This window comes from Microtus oregoni, unplaced genomic scaffold (genome assembly GCF_018167655.1).
Source record: "Microtus oregoni isolate MIOR12 unplaced genomic scaffold, Mior012 000049F_ref0000343, whole genome shotgun sequence".
NCBI classification, from domain to species: Eukaryota; Metazoa; Chordata; class Mammalia; order Rodentia; family Cricetidae; genus Microtus; species Microtus oregoni.
Window position 1 is genome coordinate 5,796,870 of NW_024543223.1, and position 26,508 is coordinate 5,823,377.

Below are 26,508 nucleotides of genomic sequence, written 5' to 3' on the forward strand. Positions count from 1 at the left end.
CGCTGTCACCACGCAGCCTCACTGTCACCACGCAGCCTCGCTGTCACCACGCAGCCTCGCTGTCACCCCGCAGCCTCGCTGTCACCCCGCAGCCTCGCTGTCACCCCGCAGCCTCGCTGTCACCCCGCAGCCTCGCTGTCACCCCGCAGCCTCACTGTCACCACGCAGCCTCGCTGTCACCCCGCAGCCTCACTGTCACTGCAGCCTCGCTGTCACCCCCGCAGCCTCACTGTCACTGCAGCCTCGCTGTCACCCCGCAGCCTCACTGTCACCACGCAGCCTCGCTGTCACCCCGCAGCCTCACTGTCACTGCAGCCTCGCTGTCACTGCAGCCTCACTGTCACTGCAGCCTCGCTGTCACCCCGCAGCCTCGCTGTCACCCCCGCAGCCTCGCTGTCACCCCCAGACTCGCTGTCACCCCGCAGACTCGCTGTCACCCCGCAGACTCGCTGTCACCCCGCAGACTCGCTGTCACCCCGCAGCCTCGCTGTCACCCGCAGCCTCGCTGTCACCCCGCAGACTCGCTGTCACCCGCAGCCTCGCTGTCACCCCGCAGCCTCGCTGTCACCCCGCAGACTCGCTGTCACCCCGCAGCCTCACTGTCACCCCGCAGCCTCGCTGTCACCCCCAGACTCGCTGTCACCCCGCAGACTCGCTGTCACCCCGCAGACTCGCTGTCACCCCGCAGCCTCGCTGTCACCCCGCAGCCTCGCTGTCACCCCGCAGACTCGCTGTCACCCCGCAGACTCGCTGTCCCCTGTACTGTCACTGCCCTTCCCTCATCTCAGTTCCTTCACGGTGCTCACCCATGTTCCCTGTACCGGTTTTTCTTTTTCTCCTGTGTGATGCTCCTTCCTTCCCACAAGAACTCACACACACTGTGTTTGGGGCATTGTCTGTGGGACTTGGTCCGTAATGTCTTTATTTCTGATAAAAGCCACTCAGGGCAGGAAGGACTTATTTTAGCTTCCAGGTTCATCATTGCAGGGAAGTCGAGGCAACCTGAAGTAGATGCTCACATCACCCCCACAGCAGTGTAAAGGAATGGCTGCTGCTCACTGTGCTCAGGCCCCTTTCTATACTTACAAAGTCCAGGACCCAAATTTAAGGAATAGTGCCACCCACAATGGGTGGAGCACCCCACTTCAGTGAATGGAATGGGAACAATCTGCCTAGACAGGCCCCCCTGATCTAGACAATCCCTCCATAAAATTCCACCCCCAGCAACTCTACCTTGTGTCAAACTGACAGTTTAAAGTAGCATCTCAGGGGTTTTGTCCATAGCAAGATACTTACAATTCATAAACAGGAATTTATCTGTCATAGTTGTAGGGGTGGGAAGTCCATGATCCAGGTGCTGGGAAACTGGGGGACCAGAGAGGTTGTGTACTCTGCTTCATAGATGGTTCTTAGTTGCTGTGTCCTATTGCGAAGGCTTGGATGCTCTTCTCTGAGGCCTAAGGCCTTCACAGTCCTGACCCTGCTGCCTTCTAAAGCCTCCCCCATTCCAGGCTGCTGCTGTGGGGTTTAATCTTCAACATGAATTTGGAAGAATGGAAGCATCTAGAACATTAACGCTCCTTAGAGGAGGCTGTTCAGGCTCAGAACAGTTCACTATTGTGCCAAGGTGAAAGCCAGGCAGCAGAGTCGTTCACGCTGGCTCTGGAGCCCTTTGTCCTCGCATGGCGGTTCTTCCATCTCTCCTCCCACTGATCAAGTTCAGCCTCCTCCCCAGGCCCGAAGGGGGCATGCCCTGGACCCCTGCATCCACCACCCATTCTTTACCACTGTCTCCTCCCCAGGCCGAAGGGGGCTCCTTAAACCCCTTTTCCCTCCTGCAGGGCCTCTGCACCCAGGAGCTTTCCTGTCAGCTCACATGGCCAAAGCCTTGTGATACTCAGCTTATAGTGTAGTAACGAGGAGCAGCGGGCTGCTTCCCACCACCTGGCTAGCTTTACCCAAAATAATAACACAGAAACTGTATTCATTTAAACACTGCCTGGCCCGTTAGTTCTAACCTCTTATTGGCTAGCTTTTACATATTGATTCAACCCATTTCTAATAATCTGTATTGCCACTTGACTGTGGCTTACCGGGATGAGTCTCACTGGCATCCCTCTCAGAGAGGAGAGCCATGGTGTCTGCCTCACTGCCTTCTTCCTCCCAGAATTCTGTTCTGTCTACTCCACCCACCTAAGGGCTGGCCTATTAAAATGCCAAGGCGGCTTTTTTATTCAACCAATGAAAGCAACACATAGACAGAAGACACTCCTTCATCATTACAGCTTGTGTGTCATCCTGGGATGGTCCCCAAATCCTCTTACTCTAAGGTAGCCAACACCTTCTCGTGTAAGGATCATGCTTTGTTCTTGTAGTTCTTTAGTTTGTTGGATATACTCTTCTTTTTTTTTAAAAAAATTGTTTTTATTTTTAATTATGTGTATATGAGTGTAGGCGCTGGAGAAGGTCAGAAGGTGTCAAATCCCCTGCAGCTGGAATTACAAGTAGTTGTGGATTGCCTGGCAGGTGCAAGGACCCAAACCCAACTCCTCTTCAGGAGCAGTACATATTCTTAAATGCTGAGGACCTTTCCAGCCCCTCACTTTTGACCCTCATTGCTTATGACGACATCTCAGTGCTGTGGGAGGGGCCTTCCAGAGAGAACCTGGAGTATATTTTCCTTCCATTTCCCAGTTAGTGTCGTGCCAGGACTGGACGGGTGATTTGGGGAGCAAATGCGTGAATCAATGGACAAATTCCAGAGTTCAAACACCAGGTGCTGTTGAACCCTCGAGTTCCCCTGCCACACTGTAGGCCTCTACCTGCCCACACAGGACTCAGTCCATCACTTGGGTCCCCTTGCCTCTGGGCAGGCTCATACTGTGTCTTGGCTCCCACAGGTGATCAAAGAAGCCTACAGTGGCTGCAGCGGCCCTGTGGATCCAGAGTGTTCACCACCACCCAGCGCCAGTGCCCCTGTGAACAAGGCTGAACTGGAGAAGGTGAGAGATGTCAGCTTTCAGGAAGCTTTTGGTTTTGTTAGTGGTTTTTATTTTCTGTGTATGTGAATTGTATGTATTTATGAGGAATTGGTGAGACATCTCAATGCATATGTGCAGTGTATTGGTTAGCCAGGATATCCCTTGTGTCTGCCCCCTCAGATCGCAATCCTTTCATTCATAATTGCTAGTTTTAATAGCATTCTACAAGAACGGTGGCACTTCAGTGGGCATGTCTGTAATTCTGCTCTGGACTGATCAGGAATCATCTCACAGACTCTGTGGCTTGTTGTATTACCAATGAAGGATGAAGATGTGGACTTAAAGGAGTGAATGACATGGTTCATCCGTTGCTCTTAAATGAGGTCCGGATGCAGTGTGCCCAACTGTAGCACTCAGTAGGTCTGTGCTGGTGTGCTGTCTACAGAGTGTTGAGAATTTGGTCCATGTGTCCTTTAACGTTTGAGATAATGTTCACTTTCCACCATACCTCACCAGGTCTGCATGACCACGGTGGGAATAACGTGATCCTTGTGTCCTTATAGAAATTGTCTTCAGAGAGGCCCAGCTCCGACGGAGAAGGTATCGTGGAAAATGGAGTCACCACATGCAATGGAAAAGAGCAAGGTGAGATTCTAACACATGTGCCAAGAATATCTGAGCTCCAAAAGTGTGACTGTGTGGGAAGTCTTTGTGCTTCAGCCATGCAGACATCACACCCTCTGTTCCCAAGAACACAAGGGAGGACTTTTGATTTGCAACAGTCCAGAGCCTTTCTCTCTCATCCTACCTGTATCTAAATTATTGTCAAGCTATGGGAAATACATATACCACAGAATTCATAATTTTCCAACATTTTAAAGTTTCCTGTGGTCATTAAACATACACAGAGTGCTGTGTAGCCATCACCTGTGTCCATATCTGGAACTTTTTGTCTTCACAAATAAAAAACTTGTTTGCATTAAACCCAAGTCCCTCACCTCTTCCCCAGTCCCAGCAATTATCATTCAACTTTTCATCTCTGTGGATTCCACACACTGGGGGTCTCATGCGAGTGGAATCCTGTGGTACCTACCCTTTTACAACTGCCTTATTTCACCCAGATGATGTCTTCAAGGTTTGTCTATATTGTATTATAGTGAGAGTCTTTCCTTCCTTTTCAAGGCTGAATAATATTCCATTATGTGGACTGCATCTTGCTGTCCACCGGTGGTACTTGTGTTGCTTCTGACCCTCAGCTACTGAGAACAGAACTGCTGTGAACATGGATGTGCAGGGAGTAAAGTCTCTTGTTTTTAATGGACTTTTTAGCATTACAGATGACTTTCAGTAAAGCACACCAGCTTTGACTTAACCATTCTTGGGATTGCTACAGCAAGTAACATAGTCAAGAGAGCATTTCTGTCACCCCGGTGTTCCTTTGCACTCTCTCTGTCGCCTCTGCCTCCTCCTTCCCTGTTTCCTGCTTTCACTTGGTGTCAGGGTGTATCTTTGGGGTCTCTTTCCCATATCTCAGTGTGAGAGCTGCTGCACAGCGTTCCCTGTGGAGGTGAACGCTGCTAAGAACATACAGTGACTTGCGGGATATACTGACTCCCAGGTGGAACATACAGAACTGTATGGTGGAGTGCAAATTCTAATTGGTCTTAAAAATAAAAATCTGGAGTCAGATATTGGGGGTAAAAGCTGAAAGATCAGAGAAGCAGAGCAGCCAGCCACTAGTTCTTACCTCTATGGAATCCTCAGACCAAACGGGGAATCCTGTCTCTATAAGTTATCCGATTGAATGCTCTGAGCTCCTGTGTCCTCCCACCTTATCATCCTCTTTCCGCTCAGCCGTATGGCTCCTGTCTCTGCCTCCCTCGTGCTGGGATCAAACACATGAGCTCTGTTTCCCTTTTAGACTGATTCAATCTCATGAAGCCCGGGGTGGTCTTGAACTCACAGAGATCTGTCTGCTTCTGCCTCCACAGTGCTGGGATTAAAGGTGTGTGCCACCACTGCCTGGCTAACTCATGTGGCTAGCTCCACACTCTGATCTTCAGGCAAGCTTTATCTGTTAAAGCACGAACAAAATATGAGCACAGTGAAAATGTTCTGACTTTCAGGTAGAATATATGGGGACGGTGGGATAGTGAGTACATTCTGACTCCCAGGTAGGACTTTGTGTGGACATGTAAATCCATGTCTCCCAAGAACCTGTCCAGAAGTGGGGCTGCGAGGCTCCACATTCTCCTGGGATCGCTGTCCCTCCTGAGATTGCCTGCAGCCTTTCTCTGGTACGGCAGATGGTGGTGTGCAGCTGTGGCCTCTCCAGCGGTGAGCAGCCTAATGTTCTTGTGCATCTCTCTGGTGTGGTGTTGCCTCGGATCCTTTGCCCATATTCCTATAGGGTCGTCTGCTCTTAAGCTTTTGGAGGCTCTGCACATGCTCTTCCTGTGAGTCATTTATGAAATATCTGTTTCCTAAAGGTTGTCCCCCATCTGCATGGCTGGACATTTTTTCCTGAGTATGTGCTGAAGTGATGGGTGCCATTTGAGGGTCTGTTGGGGGATCCAGACCTCTGTGGACCTGAGACCTTGCTTAGGGTGCCTGGGCTCTCCTCAGTGTGGCTCCTTGAGGAGGGCTCCTACCTGGGAATGAATCATGTGCCGCACCAGCAGTGTCCCAGCTCTGAGAACTCTGGAGCCCAGACAGTGACAGTTCACTCCGGAAGGTCACACTGTCTGTTTCTTCATTGTGGTTTTCCAATGCAGTCTGGTCCGGATGTAATTTTAGTCTTGCCCTCTAAGAGCTAGTACCAGTTATGTTATATGTAATGAAGACCTCAGTGTGGGAAGCTATCTTTAACTTCTCCCAGAGGTAGGATACTCAGTGGCTCCTGCTTTGCTGTTTGGCTCCTTTCTTTCTTTTTGGCTCTAATTTTTGTTGTTGTTGTTGGGAGATTGTCTCTTTGTCCAGGCTAATCTCAGCCTCATGGACTCAAACAGTCTTCCGGCCGCAGCCTCCCAAGCTGGGCCATCAGAGGTGCCACACACCAGTTACTGTTTCACTACCGAGGCGCAGCAGCTCAGCCAATAGGTCAGTTTTCTTGCTTCATGTCCCCCAGTCCCCATGAACCTGTATGACTAGGGTCTTTGGAGTAATGTGTCTATTGGCTGTGCGTGTAGGTATTGTATCTGTCCCTAGGAATCTCCTGTTCACTCTTTAAAAAGAAAATGATTTATTATTTATGTGAGAGAATATGCACATGTGCATGCAGGTGCCCTTGGAGGCCAGAAGATGGCTTTGCATCTCTGGAGTTAGAGGTTGAGGCACCCGACGTTAGTGCTAGGATCCAAACTCAGGTCCTCTGTGAGAGGAGTACACACTCTCAACTGCCACGTGGTCTCTCCAGCCCCTCTTGTCCTCAGCTTTCTGTGTTTGGGAATTGGCCGGATGACCTGGCTCAAACATCTTCCTCTTGTTTGACCCTATGCTTTGCATATTATAGTTGCTCGTCAGAGAACTTCATGCTCCAGATGCACCCTAAGCCCCCCTCACCCTTGTTCTTGATCCTTACTATTCTCTACTTTGCATTGGGAAAATGTGAGTCAAGCTTTCTTTAGCTTGTCCCCTTTGTGATGGATCGTGTGGTGGTCACGGAGAGGAAGCCCGAGCTCCTCCATGCTGTCTACACACTGTGGTCTCACCAAAGAAGGCAGCAATCAAAGCAATAACTCTGCTCAGAGATGCCCATTTCTTCATTCTAGATGAACACTGAGGAGTCAGTGACTATCCTATAGCAGATGTGGGGGAAATGATCAAAGTCCTAGACTAGGCTGCCCACACCCAGTGCTGTGTCCTTTGAGACACAGTCCTCAACGGGGTGTCTGTGGGTGGACCTGTTGAACCAGGGGTCTGATGATGTCACCTCTCCCTCCCCTACCTCCCTTAGACTAGATAGAAAATAGTTTCATTTCCATCTCTGTAGGAGAAAGTGGGCTGCCTAGATTTGTGGCATTTACACACTGAGCGATTAATGTTCTCTTTCTGTCTGTCACTAGGGTCTTGGTCATCTATGCTCTTTGAGCCCTTCCACTGTTCTGCCATGTAACCTCACTGTGTTGAGAGTTCTCTATTGACTTTTGAATGTGGTAATATGTTAAATGCTACCCCTTACCCCACTGAATAGCCACAAAGTGTCCATGGTGGCTTTTCTGTCATGTCTCTAAAAGGGACCTTTTTTCCAAGGATGACCTAGGATGTGATCATTCTCTGCCTTAGGGGTTGGAGTCCAGCAAGCACTTTGCTGGCAGGAGCTGGTCTCAGTTATGTTGAGTCTCTGAATCCTGTTCTTTCTGAGTCCTGTTGCCTGAGTAGGAAGGTTACCTCAGGGTAGAGCCTTGGGAAGAGTGTCTCTGGTCTCCTCACTTCCCCCTTGCCTGGGAGTAGGACACAGTGAAGCTCATCTACAGGTTCCTGGAAAGCCACTGATGGAGCCAAACACTGTCACTTCCACTCCCTGTGGCTTGGGTGGGCTGAAGTAGAAATGACCCAGATCTCTGCCCTGGGTTGCTGTCTGGTAGAGTAGGAAGCTCTGGGTCTTCCCACCAAGGCTTTGGATAGGTTCTCAGTACTCTGTAAGTAAATGCGTGTAAGAGCATGGGAAAGGGGGTGCATGGACCCTTCACTTTGCCCAAGATCTCAGGAGACCTTAATCTGTTTTAAAATGTCTGTTTGTAAGAACACATACTGTAGGCTAGGGTTTTGCAGAGGCTCAGGATCAAGGCCAGAGTCAGGGAAGGTCCATGGGGACCTTTCTTCCTGGCTCGTGTCTTCAGGTATTCTGTGAAGTCTATAAAAGGACACTACTTTGGGGATCAATCATTCACACCATGTGACCTCATCTAACCTTCTTTCTTAGGACTCCCATATCTAAATACTCTTGGAGTCAGAATTATGGGGCCATGGCAGGGACATTCAGTATAGAATATTGTTTGTCCCCAAATTCTTCATGGCTTCATCTTATAGACAGTATCGCAGCTTTTCCCTTAGACACTGCTACTTGCTTTTACACCAGAGAAGAGGCAGGGATTCACCCACTGGTCTTAGGGGAGGGAGGCAGTGAAGGTGGAAATGAGGAGGGATGGGGAGGGATGCTTGCAAGTGAGCACGCTTGTTTAGAGGAGGAGTTGGAATTATTCCATAGCGTATCGCACGTCTCTGGATGTTCTGTGTCTGAAATGATTCCATGTGATATGCTGGGGTTCAGTCATTCTTGGAAAAGGAGACTACTTACCCATCGCCTTCTAAAAGGGTTTGTGTTGCTTAAGAGGTTGCCACAAACGGTTGAAGGGTTGTACTCGGGTGTGTAGGGAGTGAGGTGATGCTGTATTGGTCTTGATGCAGAACTGCACCCCAGGGAGGCTGTGTCCCAGTGGAGGAGACCCCTGGGAAAGAGGCTTGCACCCTGGCTCTAGCACATGGCACCCATACGAGATTAGACGGGCTGACAAGCCTTTGCCCAGAGCTGCTCTTGAGTAGAAGGATCCGGTCCCTCAACTCTGAGCGTGTCCTTCTACATCCATTTTTACTTCTTTGAGCCACGTCCCTGGGATTCAGCTGGATTCGTGTCTGAGGGTGGGAGAGGGCTGTCCACATGGCCGAGTAGGAGCAGATACGGGACACCAGTTGGCAGTCAGCTTCCCTGGGGTGGAGAGATGAGAATTGCCCTGTGTTAGAACTTGGAGCCATTGTCAGCTGCATGGACTCTGCCCCAAGATGATGCATGTCAAAGCCGGGATTTCCAGGTCTTCTGGTTTTGCTGGGGAAGTCAAAAATTCTTTTTGTACAAAATGTTTCTAGATTTACTTATTGATAGGTGTTAGCCATCACTGCCCTGGTCAAATGAGAGATGGGGGTCTGAAAAGTAGACCTCCAGTCTGAGAGCTCTGGACACGGAAGCTCAGAGAAGTGTCTAAAATAGACAAGAGAGACCCCTAATGAGGACCCACTTTTCCCTTCCCTCCTTGGAGACCTGCCCCTTGTCAGCCAGGTCACTGCTGAAATGACACCAGCTTCCCTTGGTTTCTTGGGCCACGCCATCTTTCCCACACTGACAGTGTGTGTCAGCCTATCTTCCTGCCTGGCCATTGCTCCCTCTGGGACAGACAGAACTCATTCCCTATGTCTGAGCAGTCAGCCAAAAGTCTGCCCTGGGCAGGCTCTGTCTGACCACGCAGCCATTCTCCCAGTCATTTCCATCTCCACGTGGTTCTTGCCATTATTTGCCATCCTTTGTTGCCTTCAGTACATCACGTGTGTCTGATAATGCACACATGTCTGTGTGCACATATGTACATACCTGATCCTCCCTGGAGTTACAGGCTTCCTGAGGGACCCCAGCATCTGAACCCCCAGCATCACAGATGCTCATGCACGATTAGTAACAGTTTGTGGGGAAGAAATGCCTTGGTGGTTAAGGCTGTGATTTTCCCACGGCATATGAATGGTTAAGACACATTTTTGTGTTGACAGTGAAGAGGAAGAAAACCTCCAAGTCAGATGCCAAGGGGACTGTATCCAAGGTCACTGGGAAGAAAATCACCAAGATCATCGGTCTGGGGAAGAAGAAGCCATCCACAGATGAGCAGACCTCATCAGCGGAGGAGGACGTGCCCACCTGTGGTAAGACCCCGCCATATGCTGGCAGCAAAGCAGCAGCAGACTCTCCCTGGGTGTGCTCTGGGGCCCTCTGAATTACAAAAAGCACTTTCAGTTTTTAGTAGTGGAAGAATCTTCAGGGGTTTGCAATGCTCTCCCCGGTTCTTTCAAGGTTAAAAACTACATTCTCTGTTGTATGATAACACCTTCCCCGGTTCCACTCCAGTGTTTCCAGACTAGGACACAGGCACAAGGCAGGCTGAGTCTCCTTCGCTCAGACTTAAGTTGTAGATCAGGAGACAGCTGTCCATCCCACGGTCTGTCTTCCATCCGTTTGTGGGGGTGGGGAGAGCTGCTTTGTCAGGGATTCGGTAAGGCATGCGGTGTACAGCAGAAACCAAGCCAGTCCTGCCCACCATGGCCTCTGGGCCAGGAGCTAAAGAGAGGAACCAAACAGGGAAGCAAACCAAAAGAATGTTTGTGTAGCAGCCAGAGGTGGCTGCCTGGGGAAAGCACGGGGGTGGAGGGCGCCATCTGTCAAAGCACCTAAGACAGGCTGTGGCCAGGCCATCGAGTACAGCCTCCATGAGAGCAAAAGCAACATCACTGTAATGGCCCCAGCCACCACATTGAGGAGAATTGTGGAGTTCCTTCAAGGAGGAAAACTTCGTAAGTGCAAAGAGAGGTGTTTGTCTTTTGATTTTGTTTTGATTTACAGTATTAGAGATGTCCTAGGCTAGTGTTCTACCATTAGGTCCTTTCCTTTCTTTAGAAGAAAGAGATCTTAGCATGGGGTACATTCCTATTATCCTAGTACTAGGGAGGCAGAAGCATACAGGTTGCTGCCAGTAAGGTTGTATAGTGAGCACTAACCAGCCAGGGCTATATGGCAAGACCCTCTATCAGAAAAACAAAAGAAAACACAAGAATGGAATGGAACTGTCCTTGTGTATTCCTGTTGCAGACTCTACTTCCCATCTGCATTTGCGTAATTCCTTCATTCAGAGTCACTCTGTTTACAGTCCTGTCTGCATCCATTGAGCACCCTCCTTGGGACAGAGTCAGGAAACAATCATAGCCTCTGCAGGTCCCAGGAGCCCGGTGCACCCCAGATTCCTAGATTGTCTCTCATCAAGTGCTGTTGTGGACAGGAGGACAGAATCAGGGCAGCTGGTGATGATAGCTTTCACATCACGTTCCCTTCTATGAGGAGAGAATTTGGCCTCAGTAAAGTTAACTGGACAGGACAGTGACAGAGTGGGGAGGGTCTGGGGATACTGCCACACTACTCCTGGCCAGCCTCCATTTTCCTGGGGCTCCTGGGGACATAGTCTTGCTCCCTGCTTTTGTTATCAGCTCTTGTGATGACCGAAGTCAGGAGTTAAAGTGAATTTTGCTTCTGTTTTTTTTTTTTTTTTCAACTACTAAGTAGAAGAAATAGAAATTTTTTTTTTTTGAGACCTGGTTACGTCATGTAATCCAGGCTGGCCTTGAACTTACAGAGATCTGCCTGTCTCCCTCTCCTGAGTTCTGGGATTAAAGGCCTGACTAGAGGTAAAGATGCCTTTAGGAGTAATGGTTGTGCATTAACAAGGCACGAAAGTGAGGCTGTGGATCCTCCTCTTGTAAAAGAGAACACTGAGGCTCAGAGAGAGGCATGACTTGCCCCGAGACTCAGGGCTCAATGAAAACAGAATGGGTGACCTCAATGAAAACAGAATGGGTGACCTCCACCCCCAGAAACCTTTCCTGACTTGCTGTCACTCACGTCCTATCAGAAGAGCACAGCCTTGCAGGCCTCCCCAGAAGCCGCTCTGTTGCCACTGCTGCTGCCACACAGTGCCTCATCTCTATGCTGGTCACTTTCTCCAGAGTCTGGGTGATCCTGCGCTCAGGGGCCCGAGGCATCTGCCGCACACAGCTCTGGCTTCTGCCACACAACTCTAAAATTGCCAAGCAGCTCTTTGCCAGATCAGGGGAAGTGTCTCTAGGGGAACAGGGAACAATGGCCATTTTCAGCCCCTTGGTGCAGCTGCAGGGCTCTGGGCAGAGGAAAGGTGCTGGACTCAGGCCCAGAGGACTGACCCTGCCAAGCTGAGCCCCTGCAGCTGCTGGGAGACAGTGCTAAGCTGATGGGCCAGGAGGGCAGAGCAGCTGAGCAGGCAGAAAAAATTCCCTGGAGTTACTGGGTCGAGCTCGGTGCTTGTCTGTAAACTGATTGCAGTTGATATGGTGGGTGGGGTGCTGTGGCCTTCTGGGTGCTCTTGCAGGGTTTTCATGGACTGGGGAGCAGACCTGCAGATGCAGCTGGGCTACCCCAGGTTCTGCCTCTGTCCTCCTGAGAGACCTTTGATGGATGCATTAGTGTTGTTCTGGGCAGCTCTTCCCATAGCCCTCCAGGTAGTGTACCCTAGACATGCACCAAGACTCCACACCAAAGTGCTTTTCATCAGGCCATCCATGGGCTGATGTAGTTCTGGGGTTCTTGTTCTTTTATAAGCCAAGCTGTGAGACCTTGAAGTGTGAGCTCCTTCCAGTTCTCCTCCTTTCTGTCAACCCAGCACAGGCACCTGACACTAGTCACACCGTTCTGGGCACAAACATAGAGACTTTCTCTTGCTACCTCCCTGGGATCTTAGTCTTGTCCAAGCCTCCCACTGCATTACTAGATTCAGACACTGCTCTGCTGTGTCCCCATCACCCAGCATGGGGCCCAGCACATGGTAGTAAAGCCATTGCTTTGGAAATTCGGGCTGCTTACCAGGGACGTGGGCTCCAGCAATGTCCTGGTTTTGGTGAGAGTGGAGGTGAGCGGTGTAGTCCCAGCACCTACGTCAGTGGAGGTGAGCGGTGTAGTCCCAGCACCTATGTCACTTACTGTCATTGTCCATTTCTTCACCTGCTGTGTCTTGAAGTCCACTGAACACATCCATACACCAGCCCTGCCCAGGGTCAGGTGGAAAAAATGTGGAATCTCAGCCTGTAGAGTTAGCTTTGTAATCCTAATGGAACCTTGTTTAGTCTTGCCTTGCTTTCTGTAGAATTTGGAGTAGAAAGAATCTCAAAATATTAAACTGAAATTACCCTGTTTTAAAGTTATATTGGCACCTTACTATGAGTGGGATTAAAAACAAAAGTCAAGCCAGGTGGTGGTGGTGCATGCCTTTAATTCCAGCACTCAGATGGCAGAGGTAGGTGTAACTCAGTGAGTTTGAGATCAGCCTGGTCCACAGAGTGTGTTCTAGGACAGCCAAGACAAACCTTGTCTCTGAAAACCAAAAACCAAAAGCAAACAAACAAAACAAACAAACAAACAAACAAAAACCCAACAAACAAAAAACAATGAATCAACTCAAACAATAAACCCCTCATGTAATTGTTTATGTAAAGCTTGGGTTATAGTTCCCTGAAGCCCCCAACTTCTATGCCAGTCTGAAGTGCAGGCCTTCAGGTCCTGGCTGCACTCTGGTACCCTCTTGTGGCGGATTTCTGCTTCAGCCTGAAGATCTGACTGATCCCCTTGAAGAGCTGGCAAGGCCCTGGTGTTGGTACCTAGTGTGGCACTCACTCTTTGAGTCCAGATTCCTGCCCGGGGAGTTCCGCCATTCTCTGCCTGCTCTCGCTCATCTCCGTGCTTCCTCCCCAAGAAAACAAAACTTGGGAACCCCCTTTTTGAGTAAGTGGGATACCACAGAGGCCAGCTGACAAACAGAAACACGGACATGTCTGAGAGCTTCCTGTTGATGTGAGTCAGGCCTGTTATCCAGGGAAACTTACTTTCTCTCTCTCCCTCTCTTTGAAACCTAAATCCTGAGAATGTATTAAAATATGGTAATGTCCCATGAAGTCATGGTCTAAATTAGGGGAGGACCTGTCTCATGCAATCATTCCTCTGTGGCTGAAACGCTGAGAAAGCTACAGCATCTGGTGACTGTGGCCAGATTGTCTGGAGACAGAGCACGGCAGAGCCAGTGCCGCTGTCTGTGCCGATGGTGGGCGGTGTCCCGCGACAGCTGTGCACGTGGGGAAGCAGCTCGCAGCTGTGAGCCCTAAATCAGAGTCGTGGGCAGTTCAGGGGTGTTGCTGCTGAGTTCCCAGGTGTGCACTAGTCTCTCTATGCTATTCTCACTATTGACACAGTGTCCTAGTAACTTCTGTCCAGCCTGCACTGGCTAAGGCTACCTGCCTGCTTTAGTGTCCGAGGCTATCTGCCCGGCCTGGTGTCCAGGGCTATCTGCCCAGGCTGCTATCAGAGGCTATCTGCCCCTGCTGCTGTCTGAGACTATCTGCCCCGGCTGGTGTCTGAGGCTATCTGCCTGGCCCGGTGTCCAGGGCTATCTGCCCAGGCTGGTGTCTGAGGCTACCTGCCCCAGCTGGTGTCTGAGGCTACCTGCCCTGGCTGGTGTCTGAGGCTCTCTACAGTGTAGTCACTGGGGTTTCCATACTTGTGTGTCTTCTACTCCTTGCATAGGCCCAGCCAAGAGCAGCTCAGCTGCTGGCCCTGCAGACCTGCACAAGTCATGTCCTTTCTACTTTCCATATTTGGCAGCCTCCTGAAGCCCATGATGCCTTAAATTAGTGATTGTTGGTTAGTTTGTTTTTTAAGGTAGGGTTTCCTGTGCCATCCAGGTTAATTTTGAACTCATGTCTTCCTACATCTTCCTCGTCAGTGCTGGAAATATATTCATGTACACCCACATTGGTTAGTTGTTGTTGTTGTCTTATTATATAGCCCAGGCTGGCCTCCCCAACCCTCCCTGCTGCTTGCTGGGATCACAGGCATGTGCTGTCACTCCCAGGGAGGGCGACGCTTTAACAGTGGTTAAACAGTTCATGCATGTGTGAGCCTTGCCTACAGAGTATATCAAGTTACTCGAGGGCTTCCTGCCATCCTGTTTGTGGACTTGTGCTCAGAAAACACTTAGGCTCTGTTGACACAGGTGACATCTACTCAGAAGTCCAGCGTGTGACTTTCGGCATGATTGATTGCTGTAGGTAGTGGTCAGAACACCGAGAGCTACAGTTCCGCTAAGATGTTCATCCGACTGCATTTTAATGCCGGGCTTTCCTTCTAAAATAATAGCAAACCTGAGCAGTTCCATCGACACATTAAAAAGAGCAGGATCAGTGCAGTGTTCTACAGGCTGAAGATCCAGGGAGACCTGCAGCTGTACTGGAAATAACCTTCCTTCCTTCTCTGTCTCCTCTGCTTTTATGGAGGTATCGGGTCTGACTGTGGCCTCTGGTAGGACACCCCACACCTGAGGGTGCCTCCTCCTTCCCGGGTAGCCCTTGGAGAACAAGTTTAAAAGCTGCCTGAACACAAGAGAGCAGCAAGTCCCTGCTCTGGAGCCCACAGGCTTCTGTCCCTGTGTCTGTGACCTCACAGTCATCGACTAGCATGCGAATAGTAACTTTGTTCACCACGAGGTGCACTTTAGGGTGTGTGTGTGCAGGAGACCCATGCCTAGGTGAGGACCACTCTTGGCAGATTTGGTTAGTCATTGAGCAGTATCTAGAGAATCCTCATTAGAGATGTACAGAACTTTGCCTGGCACCGAACATGTGAGTGTCGATGTGCAAGAGCTGAGAGCAGCTGAGTGACACCCAGTGTTCTTCACCTCCTTCCCTTTCACCTGCTGCTTGCCCTTTCCCGCTGTTTAATCCCTTCCTAATCTCTGAGTGTTGGTATCTGCAGTGTGGAACAGTTGGAGGCCATAACAGCCACTGCCCCTGGGGCCACAGTCACCGTGGACCCTCCAACTCATGTCTCAGTCTTTCTAAAATAATGTGCTTTGTGATGGCCCCAAATTCTCATTTTCCTGTGTTTGATGATTTTTCTCTTTTCGGGGATAATTCTCCCTGTAATTCTGTCATGTGTGACATCACATCTCTATATGATACACTAAAGATACTATCATGCCTGTAATGCCAGGAACACCATCACACAGACCCAGACTCAGGCAGTCCGGCTTCATCTGTGTTAGTTTCCCCAGGAGATGAAGCCCTCGCTTCCACATGTGGGGACTGGAACACAGAGACCAGGAGGAGGCCTCAGGCCCGTGGGTGGGGAGCTCATACCAGCCACGTTCCGTCACTTGCTGGAACACATCCAGCGCTGGGGAGCTCACCACTCCCCAGGCCTCCCACTTCCTGGAGAATTTTCATCTTCAGATACTTCTATTTCTCTGTCTTCCATGCTCTGCTTACAGTGTTTGCAGTTAGATCGTTTGCATGCGATTTCTCTTTCGTTGCATGCAAGCAGCTGTCAGTCCACCCATTGCCTTCTAGCCATCGCATATCCACGGTCACTATCTCAAGGTGATTTCCAGGTTTCCATGTAAACACCAAGCCCCTGAAACTGGTTCTTACACACGAAATGGCTCTGCACCAGTGAAACGCTTCCAGGTGCTGTGGAGAGCTGGCTGTCTAATAATGGTTCTTCTCTCTTTAGTAACACTTAAAACCTGGGGCGTGAGCATGTGTTTCATGGCACTTCCCTGGTCTGAAAGAGACCACAGACGAGGGACATGGGCAGGGCTCACTGGTACCTTGGCTTGCTCAGGAGACTGAGCTGTGGCATCCTCTCTCCGCAGGGTACCTAAATGTGCTCTCCAACAGCCGCTGGCGGGAGCGCTGGTGTCGAGTGAAAGACAGCAAGCTCATTTTCCATAAGGACAGGGCCGACCTGAAGACCCACATTGTCTCCATCCCTCTACGTGGCTGTGAAGTGATTCCGGGCTTGGATTCCAAGCACCCGCTGACCTTCCGGCTGCTTCGCAATGGACAGGAGGTGGCCGTGTTAGAGGTAAGGGATTCTCTGGGGCCTCTGTTCAGAGATGTGTGCATAGGCTCTCCCAACACCACCATGATTTGGTCCTTTACAGAAGACCCTGGCTCCCTGCAGGGTCTCATTTTGATCCAGCCCCTTCCCTCCTTTGGTCCATTCTGTTTCGTACTTTTTTGTTCTGGGTTTCTCTTTGAGAGAGTCAGGGATTGCACAGGATGCCTGGCTCCTCTCTCCTTCTCATTGTTCTCCTCTTCTTCTTTTTGGTTTTTCAAGGCAGGGTTTCTCCATGTAGTCCTTGCTGTTCTGGAACTCACTTTGTAGACTAGGCTGGCCTCGAACTCAGGAATCCACCTGCCTCTACCTCCTGAGTGCTGTGATTAAAGGAGTGTGCCACCACTGCACCACTGCCTGGCTACTTGACTGCTTTTGGAGAACTAATTCACCAGTCTTCCGTCTTGTTATTTTCTACCTGCCATGAATCCAGACTTGTTTTTCCTATTCCCCGCCCCTTTATCCTTGTTATGACTAAGATACGCACACACATCATGCATTCACAGATGTCAAGATTGTTTGCTTCCCAGGGTATATGTCAGTGCGTTCATGCCATGAGGTCAGCGGAAGTGAGACTATGTTAGGCATGAAACAGTGGGCTGACATGTGGGCTGTCTGTCACATGGAGAGCAAAACCTTAAATGGCTGTGGTGTGGGTGTGGGACTCTGCCCAGGGTCAAGGTGCCAGTCAGGCAGTCAACGAGGTCTTGAATTTCTAAATGTGGTACTTATTTCCAGACTTGCTTTCATGGTAAGTTTTTGTTTCGTTATTTTGTTTTCACGGGGAACCAAGAAGATGACTGAGCCCCCTGGTGGCTGCTGTGTAACAAACCGCGTCCCAGGGGAGAGGAGGCAGGGGCTGACACAGGAGGATGAAAATTGGACTGGGTGTCCAACCAAAGAGAGGAGCCCAGAGTGGAGTGGGTGTGAGTTACCTCTGTGGGGGTGCTTAGTACTGAGTCCACAAAGAGAAGAAAGTTCCATGGCTTCAGAATATCTGCAGCCCTAGCGGGTGCTTGTTTATTTCTCCAGTGTAATGGAGAGTGAACTCATTCTCCTGAAGGACAAGAAAGAGCTTGTTGAACTGGTGTCTTCCAAGTCATCAACTGTTTCTACAGAACTGAGGGGACACAGTGCTCACGCACAGGGCTGTGGGGCTGAGGTGACACAGTGCTCACACACAGGGCTGTGGGGCTGAGGTGACACAGTGCTCACACACAGGACTGTAGACTGTGAGCTGAGGGATCGCAGTGCTCACACACAGGGCTGTGGGCTGAGGTGACACAGTGCTCACACACGGGGCTGTGGGGCTGAGGGGACACAGGGCTCACACACAGGGCTGTGGGGCTGAGGGGACACAGGGCTCACACACAGGGCTGTGGGGCTGAGGGGACACAGTGTTCACACACAGGGCTGTGGGGCTGAGGGGACACAGTGCTCACACACAGGGCTGTAGACTGTGAGCTGAGGGATCGCAGTGCTCACACACAGGGCTGTGGGGCTGAGGGGACACAGTGCTCACACACAGGGCTGTGGGGCTGAGGTGACTTAGTGCTCACACACAGGGCTGTGGGGCTGAGGGGACACAGTGCTCACACACAGGGCTGTGGGCTGAGGTGACTTAGTGCTCACACACAGGGCTGTGGGCCTGAGGTGACACAGTGCTCACGCACAGGGCTGTGGGCCTGAGGGGACACAGTGCTCATACACAGGGCTGTGGGGCTGAGGTGACCTGGGTTCTGTTCCCAAGCCTTACTGGTGGTCGTGCCGTGGGCCAGCAAGGAAGGCTGGAGATTTTAACTTTAATCTATAGATGCTTTTGGACTTACAGAACCAGTACAAAGAAGGGCTTCATTTTCCCCCACTGTGGTGTTTCCTGATGTCCCAACACACAGATTTCCACACACTTTTGTGGATTTCCTCCCCCTTCTACTCTTAAATAATTCAATGTGTGTTTGTAAAAATAAAAATAAAAACAAAAGCAAGGGACACCACTTTGCTAGAACCACAGTGATGGCAAGAATGGAAGTTAATACTGGTGCCATGCTCTCCCATGATGCCTAGGTCTTAATCTGAATTTTCCAGTTATGCTAGCACAGTCCTAGTACCTGATGTATACATGAAAACCGTGTGGCTATTTATCCTCCAAGCCTCTCAGTGACGCCATCCAGTTCATACTACTGATACTCCTCAGGGCACAGACCCTTTTATATTATAGAAGATCCTTCCTTTGGAATGTTCCTTCTCCTTCTGATGTTGGGCTATCCTGGCACCCTTGCAGGAGCCAGGTGGAAGTGGCATCACGTATGGTGTGTCCTGTAGGGAGGTGTCATGTATTCCCTAGTGATGTGATTCATTGGAACACGGAATACTTTTCTATTGTTCTGATAAAACACCGTGACCAAGGCACCTTACAGAAGCAAAAGCTTGTTTGGGTTTAGAGTTCCAGAGCAGCAAGAGCCCACCATGTGGGGAGAGGGATGGCAGCAAGCAGCGTGATTGGAGCAGAAAACCATGCGTTCACCTCCTTTACCATAAACATGAAGCAGAGAGAACAAACCGGAAGTTTATGAGGCTTTTGTCTTTCAAAGCCTGCCCCCAGTATCATACTTTCTCATCTTCCATCCAGGCTGCAGCATCTAAACCTCCCCAAACAGTGCCTCCAACTGGGGTCTCCGGAGTGCTCAACTGCCTGAGACTCTGGGAGACATTTCCCACATAAACCCCCGTAGATACCTTGGGCCCTTTCCAGGCTGAAAGCTTCCTCATGCCCCCTCTGTCATGTGAACAGAGCCCTTGAGACTATCTTATGTCAGCACTGGAGACTGGCCTGCAGCAGTCCCTCTGCTGATGACGGTGGCTGAGTGATGACATTCATTCCTCAATTCCTTCTACTTAGAAAAGTTCTCCTTACACACATCTCAGTAACTATCCATTTACCTGTGTGTGTAGTAATTTCAGGGGGCCTCAGCCCCTGATGGTATTCCTTTATTTGCTATGCACCCTCAGTCTTTGAACACACTCTGAGGCGTATCCTCAGGTTTGATTTTTCAGCTCATAACCATCTGAAACTCCATTTCTGGGGGATTCAATGCCATCTTCTGGTCTCCTTGGGTACCATGCACACACATGGCTCATGTGCATACATGTAAGCAAAAACATTCATATACATAAAATACAAAAATCTAAAAAAAACTAGCAAATGCTCCCAGGTAAGATTTAGCCCGTGCTCACTGCCCCAGCTCCAGGGATGCAGTGGATCTATGTCACCATTAAGCAATTTGTATCACACTGCTCACAGACCCCGTTTAAGTGCTTCATAACCACACCAACACAAACCAGAAAGCCAGCTCTTAAAGGAGCCACACACTTTTTGCTGCTAATGATGAGTCAGGAAGCTATCTTTTATAGGAATCATGCCTCTGCTTTCTTCTAGCAATCAGAGTTCACCTGAGAAAATGCTGCTACCAAGAAACCATGCTTATTTCTGTTCTTTTGTGTCTAGAATTCCTTCCCAAGTTCTCTCAGGTTTTATGTGGAAGTAGTTGACTCACATTGGCACACCATTTTGGAAATGGAGACTGCTCTTTCATTTCCCAGCTGCCCAGACACAAATAATTACACAGAAACTATATTAATTTCAACACTGTTTGGTCAATGACTTAGGTGTATTCATAGCTAGCCTTTTTTTTTTAAGTTAACCCATTTCTATTCATCTGTATATCACCATGAGGCTTCAGCTTACCAGTAAAGGTTCTGGGCATCTTTCTCCTTCAGCAGCTACATGGTGTCTCTCCATGTTTTCTTTCCCTTCCTGTCACACCTCTTTTTCTTTGGTTAAATGAATCATGCTTTTTTTCCCCATGGCAGGCATCATCTTCTGAAGACATGGGCAGATGGATTGGCATCTTACTGGCAGAGACGGGATCTTCAACAGACCCAGGAGCCCTGCACTATGACTACATAGACGTGGAGATGTCAGCAAATGTTATACAGACGGCCAAACAGACCTTTTGGTAAGACTCCTGCATAGCTTGTGGAAGGGCTGAACTAGCAACATTCTTCTACTGTTTGTCAATAGGTGTCAGGTGAGCGTGCAGACCAGAGCACACCTGAAGACTTTTCCTTGGTGGGGTGTTGGCCCTGGTGGCTCTGATGTTGGTGGGATTTCTGCTAGAGTAGGTTTGTCAAACTTCTCTGAAGATGGTAGCACTGGCTTCCTGGGGCAGACAGTCCATTACAGTCACTTAGCTCTGCCCTTGTTGTCAGAGACAATAAGGAGCTGTGTCTGTTTTTATTTGCACCAACAGGTCATAGTCCTGATTTTGTTCTGTGGGCAGCTGGGTAGCTGTTGCCATCTTCTCTGTGGCAGGGGCCTTCTAGAAAACAGAAAGGATTCTATGTGTTGCTGAAATAATGCCCAAGATTATTTTTGTTTTTCTTTTCTTTCTTTCTTTTTTTTTTCTTGAGGCAGGGTTTCTCTGTGTAGCCCTGGCCATGCTAGAACTCTCTCTGCCACGTTGGCCTCAAACTCAGAGATTTACCTGCCTCTGCTTCCCAAGTCCTGGGATTAAAGGCACAGGCCACCACTGCCCAACAAAGCCCAAGATCTTAAATCTGTGGGTTTGGCACTTTCTAAATTTATGTGGTGACAAATAATGCTACTTTGTGCAAAGCATACGTTTGAGCCAGAACACTTGTTGATCACAATAATAATGAGGGGTTTGGAGCAGCAGTTTCTGTGGGATCCTCAGTCCATGCTGGCCTTCAGTATCACTGGGCATTCAGCATCCCCAGCTGTTCCACAAGATCGTGGCCTTTTCCATACTCACCTGAGGTGTGTTCTCCTTCTGTGATGTTTTGACATGTGATTTGTTGTCCAGGCTGTGGTGATGAACAGGCTTCTCCACAGCACTGTGCCCCTGGCATATGTCCCCCTCAGATGGTGACAGTAGAGAATCCTGGATGCATTTGGGGTAGCCTTTGCTAGGCGGACTCAGTTGCTCTGGTGATCTGAGTGATCACCACAGTGAGCCCCACGTGGCCAGAGACACAGAACTGCACAGTGGATAGAAGGAGGACTCCCAGGCAGCAGGTTGCTCACGAGTTCCGTGGTTGCCATTACCAAATTTCTTGTTTTGTTTTGTTTTTTTAACCTTGAAAGACAAGCAATGGCCTAGGGATGTAGCCCAGTTGGTATAGTACTTGCCTAAGCTTGCCCAAGGCTCTGAGTTTAATCCCGGCACCACATAAACTGGTGCACTCCTCTAATGTGGTAGGTGGAGGTAGGAAGATCTGTAGTTCAAGGTCATCCTTGGTTACAGAGGGAGTTGAAGACTGTCCTGGAATACATGAGACCACATCTAAAAAAAAAAAGTAGGTCAACTGGTACACTTTGGGCCTCTTAGACATACATAACCTTAGACTGGACCCATTGCCCCTGTGGCTGTAGGAAAGCAATTAGTAACTCTGGTGCCATCAAAGGGCAGCTTGCTCAGAGGGTGATTTCTACATTTATACCAGTCCTGGAAGCTCAAAGGTTCCCCAGCTCACAGGGGCGGGATCACAGAGGGGGGCCACTCTGATGTACACAGTGGTCATGTGACAGGATGAGGGCTGTTCCCTAGGAGAGTGTCAGCCTGTGACCTCCATGTCAGTATACAGAGCATCTGACAACCGGTCACCAAGAGACGGCCACTCTTTAAATTATGGGGTAGCATTGAAGACTGTCCACAGCCACACGAGAAGCTGTGAGTTGTTCCCACCTCCCAGCATCCCATCCCTGTGAGGCTGTGTTCTCTCACGTATCTCTCCCAAAGAGCAGAGTGTGGCCAATGGGTGCAGAGGCAAGACTGGGACCCAGCTGCCGAACTCAGAGAGACATTTATAGACCTGAAAACCAATGTCCCCTTCTTTAATAATTTATTTATGTTGGAAAAGCATCATACATACATACACACACAGAGATCTATATGTGTAAATGTATACATAAATGCAAACATAAATGCATATGTATACAAATATGTATTCGCTGTGATAAAATATGATAAACTCGTGACAGTTGTTTTAAAATGAGTACACTTCTCACATTTTCTTTTAAATTCAATAGCTAGTGGGCAGGAACTCTTCACAGAAGAGTTGGACCCAGTCACGAGTCCCTTAATGCTAGGAAGTCTGAATAAAGCATCCTGGGCCAGTTGTGATGTGTCCAAATGCACCCAGACACATAGATCAGTTCCTGTTTCTGACCTCTTCTTTTTACATTTAAAAAGTATTTAAAAAATATTTTCATGCAGTATATTTTGATTGTACTTTTTCTTCTTCCACAACTCCTCCAAGATCTTTCAACCCACACCTACTCAACTTTGTTATTTCTCTCTTGAAACAAAATTAAAAAACCAAGAAAACAAAACAAAGCCCCAAAGACAAAAACTACCAAATCATAACCAAAACAGTATATACACACAGATACACCTGGATCCTTTTTGTGTTGACAACTACTCCTAGGCATGGGGCCAGCTAGAGAATGTGGTTGGTACGCCTGGTGACACTCTATTGAAGAAAATGGATTTTCCCTTTCTTAGCAGGAATCAACTGCAGATAGCTTCCTTTTGGGATGGGGGTATTGAAACAGGGACCCTTTACATAGCTCTAGCTGCCCTGAAACTCACTACATAGACCAGGCTGGTCTCATACTCACAGAGACCTATCTGCCTCTGCTAACTGAGTGCTGAAATTAAAGGTGTGTGCCACCACACCTGGTACAAATAACTTCTTGGTTCACGGGGGAGCCCTGTGTCTACTTTTCTACCATGCTGATATTTTGTCTGATTTAAACCTGTGCAGATCTTGTGTGTGCTGCCACAGTCTCTGTGAGCTCATACATACATTCTGTTCTGTCTGGAAGACACTGCTTCCCTGAAATCATCCACCATCTCTGGCTCTTACAATATTTCTGTCTCCTCTTCTTCATATATCCCTAAACCTTGAGGGGCGTTTGATAAAAACATCCCATTTAGGACTGAGTGGTCCCAAGTCTCTCACTCTCTATACATTGTCCAGTAGTACATATCTGTGTCAATTGCCATCTACTGTAAGAAGCGGTCTCTCTGATGAGGGCTGAGCAATGCGCTGATCTTTGGGTTTAGCAATAGTTCATTAGGAATCATTTTATTGCTATATGTTTTCAACAGAATAACTGTTGCAGGTTTCCCCTAGGACCTGTTCACTCTTAGGTTCTTAGTCCACTTTAGTAGGTATGCGTTCCATCTTAGAGTGGGCCTTAATGTCAGTTTATGCCACTGTTGCACCAGTATGCAAATTTCTGTTATAGGTCAATGGGGTTTATAGCTGGGTTAGAGTAATGATTATTTTTCTCCTCCTATAGTGTGTATAGTACCTTCCAGCACTATGAATAGTAGATAGTAGTGGTGAAACTTCTCTTTGGGCACTAGCTCTAATTTTTGAGGGTTTGATGGGATAAGGAAATGGTATCTGCAGCAATAGGATCTTACCATCAGGTTGAGGAGATAACCAAAATCACTGGCAATAGCCTGTAACATTTGGGTGGCTATGAGATCCCTTGGGTCAATGACTCAATAATATGTAGCCCATTTCTGCAACTGGGGCTTTTCCTTGGTAGCATGAGATGTCTAGTTGGTGCATCGTCTCCCCCATTATATGGTATCTCCGCTTAAATCCCTTTTATATATTTTAGGATGCTTCTACTATAGTAGGTTTCCAAATGGCCTTTAAAAGGCCTTCAGTGTTAGTTGTCCCTCCCATTTTCCCTCTTATCCCCTGCCCTATCTTGTCCCTCCTCATTTAATTCTCCTATTCTCGTTCCCCTTTATAACTCTATATCCTATTTTCCCTTCCTTGGGATATCACCACCTCCCCTCTGGTCCCTTGCAAGTTTGTGACTCCTGTAGAAATTTTAAATGAAAAAAAAATTGTACAGCTAAGGACACCCTCATTCTAGCAACATGGCAGCCTATAGAATTGGGGAGGGGACGTCACCAGTTAAACATCTGACAAAAGGCTTAGTATCTAGAATATGCATAGATCTAAAAACATCTGAACATTAAGAAAACAAATAATCCAGTTTTTGAAACAGAGTATAGACACACCTTAGGGTTTTTATGGTAAAATATGATGGCCAAACACAGCTTGAGGAGGAAAGAGTTTATTTAGGCTTATAGTTTCACATTACAGTCCATCACTGAAGTCAAGGCAGGAACTTAAGTGGGGAGCCTCATACTGTGAGATCTCCAGCTTGAAATATTAATAGTTGTTATCTGTACTTATGTGGACGTTACTAAAATCCCCAAAGGAAAACTCACTTGCTGTTGACTCTAATCAGCAAACAGACCAGCACATTCAGGAGAAACCCAGCTTTTCCTTTATAACTGAGCAGGGTTTTAATCTAAACCAAATGAGGGGTGGCCACAGCCTGGAGAAAGGAATGCAGGTTGCTGTATCAAACACTCTTCATTTAAAAAGCGTATGAACTTAGCTTAGGAATCTTTTCTTTAAAGCTCATTAGAATCTTTTTAGGGATGTTAGCTAGCAATAAAGTTAATTTTCATGTTTTAGTTTTCTAGCCAAGAATTGCCAAAAAACTTAAGAGAGAGGAGACTGAACAAGGGAACAGCCTTCACAATGCGGCCACTTGCCAAAGCGATAGAGAGTCCGGGATTACGTTAATTTTTCGCCTTTTATAACTTGGCAGCCGTGTGGTGATTCTTCGCCAGATGATTAGGAGAATTATCAGCCATTGTGCCTGCCTGAAGGAAGGAAGGCAATAATGTTCTGAAAAGGAACAGGAAACAGGAAAAAAAAACATACAGGACTCCCCTGGGAGATTGGCATGTAACAGTGTGGATGGTGCTGGACACTGAGGACAGGTCCTGAAGCTGACCAGAGACCGTGAGTCAGGTGACAGAAGGCAGTGCCTTGGTTTCCCCTGCATGGCTCACAGGTGTTGCCCATCACAGGTTCAGAAGAATGTGGTGGTAAAGATGTTTCTGCCTGACTAAAGCGGGCCAGTCTGAGAGAGCCACCATCTTCAGGTCCCTGCAGGTCTCTGCGTTTACATACAGGTTCCCTGGGATGCTCGTATGTTGTAAACTCAGCTCTTTCCCACTTATACACTTGGCTGTCAGTCATTGTGGAAAGATTGCTAGAGGGGATCATTGCCCCTCTGCTTACTCTTGGCTCTGCAGGAGTTCTCTTACCGCCCTGTGCCTCTCTCTGTAAACCTTAGGCTGCTCTGGCAGTGGAGAAGGCCTCTACCAATGAGGAAGTGTGTGTATATGCTCTTTAAGTCCTTTGGGCATCCCCATTGAAGGAAGTGTGCCCAGTTAGGGTACCCTGTGCTCTTCTGACTGTCCTTGATACTTCCTGATATCTGTGCATAAGTATGAGCCCTGGGCAGCCTGACATTGCGGAGCGAAGATGAGGGCCCTGCTGGGGAGGGAAAACAGCGCGTGAGTTCACATGCAGCGCTGAGTGCTCAGCAGTGGCTATGCTCGGCACTTGGCACTAACGGGTGCAGGCACGCCGGGGGTCCTGCCATGCTTCTGTTTACCTCACTCCCAGCCTTCCCTCAAGACAGCCCTCAACTGAGTCTTTCCATCCACCCCTTAAACTTGTATGTGAAACATTCAGGAACTCCTAAGCGGCTAGTCAGCCTTTCCTTCTTGCGTTTTCTCCTTCCTGTGACTTTAGCTTTCCTACACTTAATTTGACGTAGATTAAGTGCAGAATAATTATATCACTGTTCATAAGCTAAGAAGTCTTAAGTTGTTCCATCTGCCAGAGGAGCCATGTTTGCCACCTTCTTCCAGCAGGGGGCAGCAGTGCACTGTGAGAGTGTGGCCATTAGGGTGTGCAGCGCAACACAGGTGGCTGGCTGTGCTGCCCCAAGCTCCTTTCCTCGAGAAACAAAGTTTGGGTAGAAATGCATTTTTGTTAACTTTGTGTGATTTTAGTTTCCCACTTAGGAGAAAATGCTGCCTTGGT

The 26,508-nt window shown here is 48.7% G+C and overlaps 1 protein-coding gene across 1 annotated transcript in view; it reads left to right on the plus strand.

Annotated features, from left to right (window-relative positions):
• Afap1 (actin filament associated protein 1) overlaps positions 1–26,508 on the plus strand; it is a 116,408-nt gene that overhangs the window by 69,342 nt on the left and 20,558 nt on the right. The window contains exons 7-11 of the mRNA XM_041636568.1: positions 2,901–3,002; positions 3,545–3,626; positions 9,519–9,668; positions 16,241–16,452; positions 20,356–20,501. Of these exons, the coding sequence (XP_041492502.1) occupies positions 2,901–3,002; positions 3,545–3,626; positions 9,519–9,668; positions 16,241–16,452; positions 20,356–20,501 (692 nt within the window). The remainder of the gene's footprint in view (positions 1–2,900; positions 3,003–3,544; positions 3,627–9,518; positions 9,669–16,240; positions 16,453–20,355; positions 20,502–26,508) is intronic.